Below are 9,313 nucleotides of genomic sequence, written 5' to 3' on the forward strand. Positions count from 1 at the left end.
GTTTATGTAAAAACCACTAAAACATCTACAGAATCTGGTGAAGTGACATATATTCCCAAATCCACATCAAGTAAGCCTATAACTACTAAAGCAACATCTCAAAAAGTAAGCACTGTATCCCATAAATCAACCACAGAATCTGAACATGAAAAATCCACTTCTCATGGACCAGTTTCTGGTAAAACCACTAAAACATCTACAGAATCTGGTGAAGTGACATCTGTTCACAAGTCTACATCAAGAAAGCCTATTACAACTAAAGCAACATCTCAAAAAGTAAGCACTGTATCCCGCAAATCAACCACAGAATCTGAACATGAAAAATCCACTTCTCATGGACCAGTTTCTGGTAAAACCACTAAAACATCTACAGAATCTGGTGAAGTGACATCTGTTCACAAGTCTACATCAAGAAAGCCTATTACAACTAAAGCAACATCTCAAAAAGTAAGCACTGTATCCCGCAAATCAACCACAGAATCTGAACATGAAAAATCCACTTCTCATGGACCAGTTTCTGGTAAAACCACTAAAACATCTACAGAATCTGGTGAAGTGACATCTGTTCACAAGTCTACATCAAGAAAGCCTATTACAACTAAAGCAACATCTCAAAAAGTAAGCACTGTATCCCATGAATTAACCACAGAAGCTGAATATGAAAAATCTACCTCCCATGGACCAGTTTCTGTTAAAACCACTGAAACATCTACAGAATCTGGTGAAGTGACATATATTCCCAAATCCACATCAAGTAAGCCTATAACTACTAAAGCAACATCTCAAAAAGTAAGCACTGTATCCCATGAATTAACCACAGAAGCTGAATATGAAAAATCTACCTCCCATGGACCAGTTTCTGTTAAAACCACTGAAACATCTACAGAATCTGGTGAAGTGACATATATTCCCAAATCTACATCAAGTAAGCCTATAATTACTAAAGCAACATCTCAAAAAGTAAGCACTGTATCCCATGAATTAACCACAGAAGCTGAATATGAAAAATCTACCTCCCATGGACCAGTTTCTGTTAAAACCACTGAAACATCTACAGAATCTGGTGAAGTGACATATATTCCCAAATCTACATCAAGTAAGCCTATAACTACTAAAGCAACATCTCAAAAAGTAAGCACTGTATCCCGCAAATCAACCACAGAATCTGAACATGAAAAATCCACTTCTCATGGACCAGTTTCTGGTAAAACCACTAAAACATCTACAGAATCTGGTGAAGTGACATCTGTTCACAAGTCTACATCAAGAAAGCCTATTACAACTAAAGCAACATCTCAAAAAGTAAGCACTGTATCCCGCAAATCAACCACAGAATCTGAACATGAAAAATCCACTTCTCATGGACCAGTTTCTGGTAAAACCACTAAAACATCTACAGAATCTGGTGAAGTGACATCTGTTCACAAGTCTACATCAAGAAAGCCTATTACAACTAAAGCAACATCTCAAAAAGTAAGCACTGTATCCCGCAAATCAACCACAGAATCTGAACATGAAAAATCCACTTCTCATGGACCAGTTTCTGGTAAAACCACTAAAACATCTACAGAATCTGGTGAAGTGACATCTGTTCACAAGTCTACATCAAGAAAGCCTATTACAACTAAAGCAACATCTCAAAAAGTAAGCACTGTATCCCATGAATTAACCACAGAAGCTGAATATGAAGAATCTACCTCCCATGGACCAGTTTCTGTTAAAACCACTGAAACATCTACAGAATCTGGTGAAGTGACATATATTCCCAAATCTACATCAAGTAAGCCTATAATTACTAAAGCAACATCTCAAAAAGTAAGCACTGTATCCCGCAAATCAACCACAGAATCTGAACATGAAAAATCCACTTCTCATGGACCAGTTTCTGGTAAAACCACTAAAACATCTACAGAATCTGGTGAAGTGACATCTGTTCACAAGTCTACATCAAGAAAGCCTATTACAACTAAAGCAACATCTCAAAAAGTAAGCACTGTATCCCGCAAATCAACCACAGAATCTGAACATGAAAAATCCACTTCTCATGGACCAGTTTCTGGTAAAACCACTAAAACATCTACAGAATCTGGTGAAGTGACATCTGTTCACAAGTCTACATCAAGAAAGCCTATTACGACTAAAGCAACATCTCAAAAAGTAAGCACTGTATCCCGTGAATTAACCACAGAAGCTGAATATGAAAAATCTACCTCCCATGGACCAGTTTCTGTTAAAACCACTGAAACATCTACAGAATCTGGTGAAGTGACATATATTCCCAAATCTACATCAAGTAAGCCTATAATTACTAAAGCAACATCTCAAAAAGTAAGCACTGTATCCCATGAATTAACCACAGAAGCTGAATATGAAAAATCTACCTCCCATGGACCAGTTTCTGTTAAAACCACTGAAACATCTACAGAATCTGGTGAAGTGACATATATTCCCAAATCTACATCAAGTAAGCCTATAATTACTGAAGCAACATCTCAAAAAGTAAGCACTGTTTCCCGCAAATCAACCACAGAATCTGTACATGAAAAATCCACTTCTCATGGACCAGTTTCTGGTAAAACCACTAAAACATCTACAGAATCTGGTGAAGTGACATCTGTTCACAAGTCTACATCAAGAAAGCCTATTACAACTAAAGCAACATCTCAAAAAGTAAGCACTGTATCCCATGAATTAACCACAGAAGCTGAATATGAAAAATCTACCTCCCATGGACCAGTTTCTGTTAAAACCACTGAAACATCTACAGAATCTGGTGAAGTGACATATATTCCCAAATCTACATCAAGTAAGCCTATAATTACTGAAGCAACATCTCAAAAAGTAAGCACTGTTTCCCGCAAATCAACCACAGAATCTGTACATGAAAAATCCACTTCTCATGGACCAGTTTCTGGTAAAACCACTAAAACATCTACAAAATCTGGTGAAGTGACATCTGTTCACAAGTCTACATCAAGAAAGCCTATTACAACTAAAGCAACATCTCAAAAAGTAAGCACTGCATCCCGCAAATCAACCACAGAATCTGAACATGAAAAATCCACTTCTCATGGACCAGTTTCTGGTAAAACCACTAAAACATCTACAGAATCTGGTGAAGTGACATCTGTTCACAAGTCTACATCAAGAAAGCCTATTACAACTAAAGCAACATCTCAAAAAGTAAGCACTGTATCCCGCAAATCAACCACAGAATCTGAACATGAAAAATCCACTTCTCATGGACCAGTTTCTGGTAAAACCACTAAAACATCTACAGAATCTGGTGAAGTGACATCTGTTCACAAGTCTACATCAAGAAAGCCTATTACAACTAAAGCAACATCTCAAAAAGTAAGCACTGTATCCCATGAATTAACCACAGAAGCTGAATATGAAAAATCTACCTCCCATGGACCAGTTTCTGTTAAAACCACTGAAACATCTACAGAATCTGGTGAAGTGACATATATTCCCAAATCTACATCAAGTAAGCCTATAATTACTGAAGCAACATCTCAAAAAGTAAGCACTGTTTCCCGCAAATCAACCACAGAATCTGTACATGAAAAATCCACTTCTCATGGACCAGTTTCTGGTAAAACCACTAAAACATCTACAAAATCTGGTGAAGTGACATCTGTTCACAAGTCTACATCAAGAAAGCCTATTACAACTAAAGCAACATCTCAAAAAGTAAGCACTGCATCCCGCGCATCAACCACAGAATCTGAACATGAAAAATCCACTTCTCATGGACCAGTTTCTGATAAAACCACTAAAATATCTACAGAATCTGGTGAAGTGACATCTGTTCACAAGTCTACACCAAGAAAGCCTATTACAACAAAAGCAACATCTCAAAAACTAAGCACTGTATCCCGCAAATCAACCACAGAATCTAAACATGAAAAGTCCACCTCTCTTGGTCCATTTTCTCTTAAAACCACTAAAATGTCTACAGAATCTGGCGAGGTGAAGTGGGTCCACAAGTCTACATCAAGAAAGCCTATTACAACTAAAGCAACATCTCAAAAAGTAAGCACTGCAACCCATGAATCAACCACAGAATCTAAACATGAAAAGTCCACCTCTCTTGGTCCATTTTCTCTTAAAACCACTAAAATGTCTACAGAATCTGGCGAGGTGACATGGGTCCACAAGTCTACATCAAGTAGGCCAATAACAACAAAGGCAATATCTCATAAAGTAAGCACTGCAGCTCATGAATACTCCACAGAATCTGAACATGAAAAATCTACCTCCCACAGACCTATTTCTGTTAAAACCACTTCTATGGGATCAAGATCCACTTTACATACTGGGAGGACAGCTGCAACCACCAGGGAACAATTCAGCTCTCAACAACCTAAATCAACTAAGCAATTGACCTCATCTACATTTGGAAGGTATAGCACTGAAAGAACTGTTACCAAGACATCACGACTGAATACAGCAGCCACAGAATCCTTTTCTACCACCAGGTGTATGTGCAATTTTAACGGAACTATAGTTCCTCCTGGTAAGCATGTGTTTATTGTTTTTACAAGAATTCAAATTTAGGTGCTGTATTTCCAATCCTACATTTCTTCAAAAAAGATAAAGATATGACAGAAATATAGTATGAACTAGAAAATAAAATCCTAATTTTATACTTACATGATATCTGCATTGTTTTAGGGCAATGGAAACAGAAGAATTAGAAAAAAATAGTTTAGGGTACTAGGGCACGCAGCTCCTCTAAGAAAATGCCCAATCAGTATAATCAGTAATTAACAAACATGATATGCATATTTTCAGACCTTCCAATCACACTGTTAATATCTTCATCTTTTATGTATTAAAATGTAGTTACCATAACAGATTCAGGGTTCGTTAGATTTCAAGTTGACAGATATTTAGCTATATGGCATGAAAAATCATAGTTTCACCTTAATCTAATGCTATTAATCAGTTAGTTTTCACACAGTTTAATCACAGTTTTTTCTATCACTGTTATAAGAATTCATTTCAATGCCTTTTACTCAAAGGGCAAGCTACTGGGCAAGGAGGGGAGGAGATGACCAATTATTCAACAAATGTCTTGGTGATCATCTTCCTACCCAATTTAAATTACCAGAATAAGTTGGTATGCCTGTTCAAACACCTAGGGATTGATTTATAAATCTTCCACCCACTATATAGCTTGGTGAATGCAATTTGCATGGTGATAGTGCTGCTAAAAGAAGCCAAGGAGCATTCCTGTCCTCAGCACCATCTAGTGACACTAATTTGAAAAACCAGCCCTTTAGAGAGTAGTTTTTTAAAATAAACTCTACATTTAGCAACTGTAGAAGTCATTACACTGCTTGTATTAGTATTAGTAAAAGTTATTACACTGACTCTGTGGCTGAATTTTGCTGTGTCATAAACATTTTCTTTTTACATACTAGTAGGGCAAGCTAACAATGTGTTTTTTCTTAGGAATTTTCTTTGCATGGAATATGTGAGGCATTTTTGTTACCATACTACCAGATAACTCTCTGGAAATGTTTTTGTTAATTTTAAAGGCCACCTCTCCTCTAGTTTCTTATTTAATCTTATAAAGTTCTGGCCTTGTGTGCTAAAATGAAGATAATGGTGTAATACTTACTGTGCCGAGACAAGGTCCACTTAGCACCCAATGTGAAAAAATGCGCCCCCGTATACTCTGAATTCAGTAGCAAAGGTTGCAGGTCCAGCCCTTTTTTAAAGCATTCAAGACAGCTGTCTGCCCAGGCCTGAATGAGAAATGCAGTCTTAGAACAGTGTTCTCACGTCGACAATTTTAACATGAGAGTGCTGCTGAAGCCTGCCTACAGCCTACCGCAGAGATTAGGAGGATGAAGCAGTAGTCATCACATGACCACAAGTTTTTTTGGCATGTTTTTAAGTTAAATATAAATAAAGCATTTATGTACAGGGAGGGGGGTGTGTAGATAGTATGGGAAATATATATTATTGTGCAGCCTTGAGTTTGGTTTCAAGGTATATATAAACCAAAGGACGAAAATATAATATTTTTCAGCTTACCAGTCATTAGGTGTGGTTACTGCATTTGTTTCCCCTTTCGAGCTACTTACATTTTCTGCAGGTGCAGAAAAATACCTGTTGGTTCTGATAGAAATCTAGTATCCTTGTAACTTCCAGGGTACTGGACATAAATCTTAAACACCACTATCAAATTCCTCAGCTATTTTACGTGATGCAAACAACTCTTTCACCCTATGTAATAGAGATGAGGAGAGGGGGAGGTGTTTCTAGACCAAATCAAGAGAGAAGCCTAGGGTGCCATGTATTGCATTTCTGGTTTTGAGGTATAGATAAGCGTTAACCTTTACAGCATAACTGTATCATTTTTGTTATTGATTGTGTGATTAAGACCGTACCAGTTACTGGTTCCTTACACTGGTTAGCAGATGATTATATAGTGCTACGTTGTAGTTTTCCTGACTGTTACCTAATTGTTGTTCTAATTATTACTAATTTATTTTCAGGCGAAGTTCTATATAGCACAACAGATAATGATGGCTGGTGCTTCTATGCACGCTGCAATGAGAAGTGTCAGGTGGAGAGATACAGTGAACATTGTTATACTGTGCCTACTGTGACCAGCAACACCAAGACTGCTAAAACCGTGACAGCTAGTGCTGCAACTACTGTCACCGGAAAGACTGGAAGAACAACAAAAACATCTGCAAGAAGCACAAAGACTGCACAGACAAAGACTTCAGCATCAAGTGTCAGCTCAGGCAGCACCTCAACCCCTGAGTGCTATGCAGTTATGCCTCCCAGAAGAGTAAGGTTTTACCTGGTTTTCACATTTAACACCTACATGCTTATGTACCATCAAGCCTGGAATTGTATAGTGAAAGAGTATTACTTATGTAAACCAAAAAATACTAAAATAGGGCCCTGCCAGTCCAGTATTCCTAAAGACTATGTACATGCTTCAGCTAGGCATACATAAGCACTACATAGAATTACTGGTATATTCAAAACTACTGACAATGCAGAAACAATCACAGATCCCTGATTGCCTTCAAATCCCATTTTGGCCTCCTGGATTGGTACTACCAGAGCAGGTGATATTAGTTAAACTTGGTGGTTAAATAGAAAAGTCACACTAACAATTCTGGCAGGAACACATTTTAGTACTGACAACAAGCTGAATCGTGTGCTGAGGTTTTTTTTTGTTTTATTCAATGTAATGTCATGCCCTTGTTCACCTTTCCTATACTAGTTATCAATTTATCTGAGGAGTTGCCATAATGTGTGGTACTGGTGGAGAATTTAGATGTTAGGAACAGTTTTTTCTTTCTGTGGCATATAGTCAGCCCTTTAGAAACATTTTTTTTTTATCAAGCAGAACTTAAAACATTGTGTTAACTATTAGTAGCTGATACTGTTTCTTGGTCCTTTTATTGGTACCAGTCCAAGAAGGACATTTCTTTGTTCAGTTGCCAAGTATAACATCACTGGCACCCAACACATGCTGCCCATCCTGCAATCAGCAGAAGTGTTCTACCAGCTCTTGTTCCCTTTATGTTGGGTCACAAATGGCAACTCTCCCTACTGCAGCACCATAAGGCAAGTGATCTTATACCATGCCCACTTTACTTTGCATCCCTGTAAGTATTGGATGAAAAAAATATGGTGATCCCTTGCAAACCAACAGTGAATACAACAACCTTCCTTCTCTTGCAACTAAAAAGCTTAGAACACACAGTTTTATTCTAACAACTTTCAGCTTTCCACTAATCCTACTGTAACAACAGTAGACATTTTGGTGGAATCACCACAATTCCATAAATATCTTTCTTGAGATTAAGATGAAGTTCCGGCAAAAAAGAACAAAATAAGATGGAGGTGTTCATTATAACTCTTTTTCTTTTCACAGGTTAATGAAACCTGGATGATGGATAAGTGTACCCATGCTACCTGTATTGGTCAAAACAATATTGTTGTTAACAAAAAACAGTGTGCACCGGTCAATGAGGTGGCATGTGCCAACCGGTTAAAGCCCAAGAAAACACTTGATGAGAGTGGCTGCTGCTATCAGCAAGAGTGTGAATGTGAGTCATAAAGAGTTGAATCATAGTGCTGTATGTTATGACTTAATTAATTTGCTGTAGAATTTGCTAAGTTCTGCTTTTTAATGCCCTTAGGTGTCTGTGGTGGTTGGGGAACCTCCCATTATATTACCTTTGATGGTACCTACTATTCTTTTAATGGTCAATGCACATATATCCTTGTTCAGCAAATTACACCAGTCTTCGACCATTTTTGGGTTTACATTGATAATTTCTCATGTGACCCTGATGACCCATCTTGTGTTAAGACCCTTCGTATTATGTACAAAAATGACATGATTGTCCTGACCTCTCAGTCTTTGAGCAACCGAATAACAAACAAGGTAATCAAGTCTACCTTCTTCAGATTTTTGTAGTTTAAATAAACTGTAAACCATTTGTATTTATCCCTGCCTATAATGGTAATTTGCTGTACTGTATGTCCTCACCTCTTGGCATAATATTTCTGTACATATGTTACAGATTTACATCAACAATAAGAGAGTATACCCTGCAATCCACACAAATGGTATAACTATTACATCCAGTGGCATTTTTGTAATAGTGCAGATACCAGAAATTGGAGCATACATCTCCTTCAATGTTCTTAGCTTCACTGTCAAGTTGCCAATCAGCAAGTTCTCAGGCAATACTGAAGGTCATTGTGGTAAGTCTCCAAAGTGAAAGATCTGTTTTCTCTGTGCTGCATTATAAAACTAGTCTTACTAATAAATGCACCTTATTTAAATAGGAAAGTGTTCCAACAATCAAGTGGATGATTGCATTTTGCCTAACGGACAGCAGGCTTCATCATGTACTGAGATGGCAGGACAGTGGGGAATACCAAGTCAGGACTCGTCATCATGCATCTCCATCCCCACCAGACCCCCCACTATTGGTAGCCAGTCGACACCTTTCTCTTCCCTTCCATCCACATACTTCTCCACTCTCTTGTCCAGTGTACCTCAAACTCTACCAACTATAGTTCCATCAAAAGTAGTGTCTCTACCTCCATCACCATTGTCCACTGCTGTCCAGACAACAGAGGAACCCTGCAACACCCCTGAGCTCTGCAAGGTTATCCTGAGCAGGTGAGTTTTACTTGTATTTAGCAATTAGTGAAATGGGAAGTGTGCAATCAATGAAGAAGGTACATACTGTGTGTGTGTGCATATATATACAGTATATATACTGTATATATATATATATATATATATATGTAT

General features: G+C 37.8%; 1 protein-coding gene across 1 annotated transcript in view; it reads left to right on the forward strand.

Moving 5' to 3' along the window:
• The window catches only part of LOC108790984 (mucin-5AC-like), a 57,588-nt gene that overhangs the window by 38,756 nt on the left and 9,519 nt on the right, over window positions 1-9,313 (forward strand). The window contains exons 30-35 of the mRNA XM_018561343.1: window positions 72-4,522; window positions 6,516-6,817; window positions 7,919-8,093; window positions 8,187-8,434; window positions 8,574-8,757; window positions 8,842-9,181. Of these exons, the coding sequence (XP_018416845.1) occupies window positions 72-4,522; window positions 6,516-6,817; window positions 7,919-8,093; window positions 8,187-8,434; window positions 8,574-8,757; window positions 8,842-9,181 (5,700 nt within the window). The remainder of the gene's footprint in view (window positions 1-71; window positions 4,523-6,515; window positions 6,818-7,918; window positions 8,094-8,186; window positions 8,435-8,573; window positions 8,758-8,841; window positions 9,182-9,313) is intronic.

This window comes from Nanorana parkeri, unplaced genomic scaffold (genome assembly GCF_000935625.1).
Source record: "Nanorana parkeri isolate BGI_ZX_2015 unplaced genomic scaffold, ASM93562v1 scaffold518, whole genome shotgun sequence".
NCBI classification, from domain to species: Eukaryota; Metazoa; Chordata; class Amphibia; order Anura; family Dicroglossidae; genus Nanorana; species Nanorana parkeri.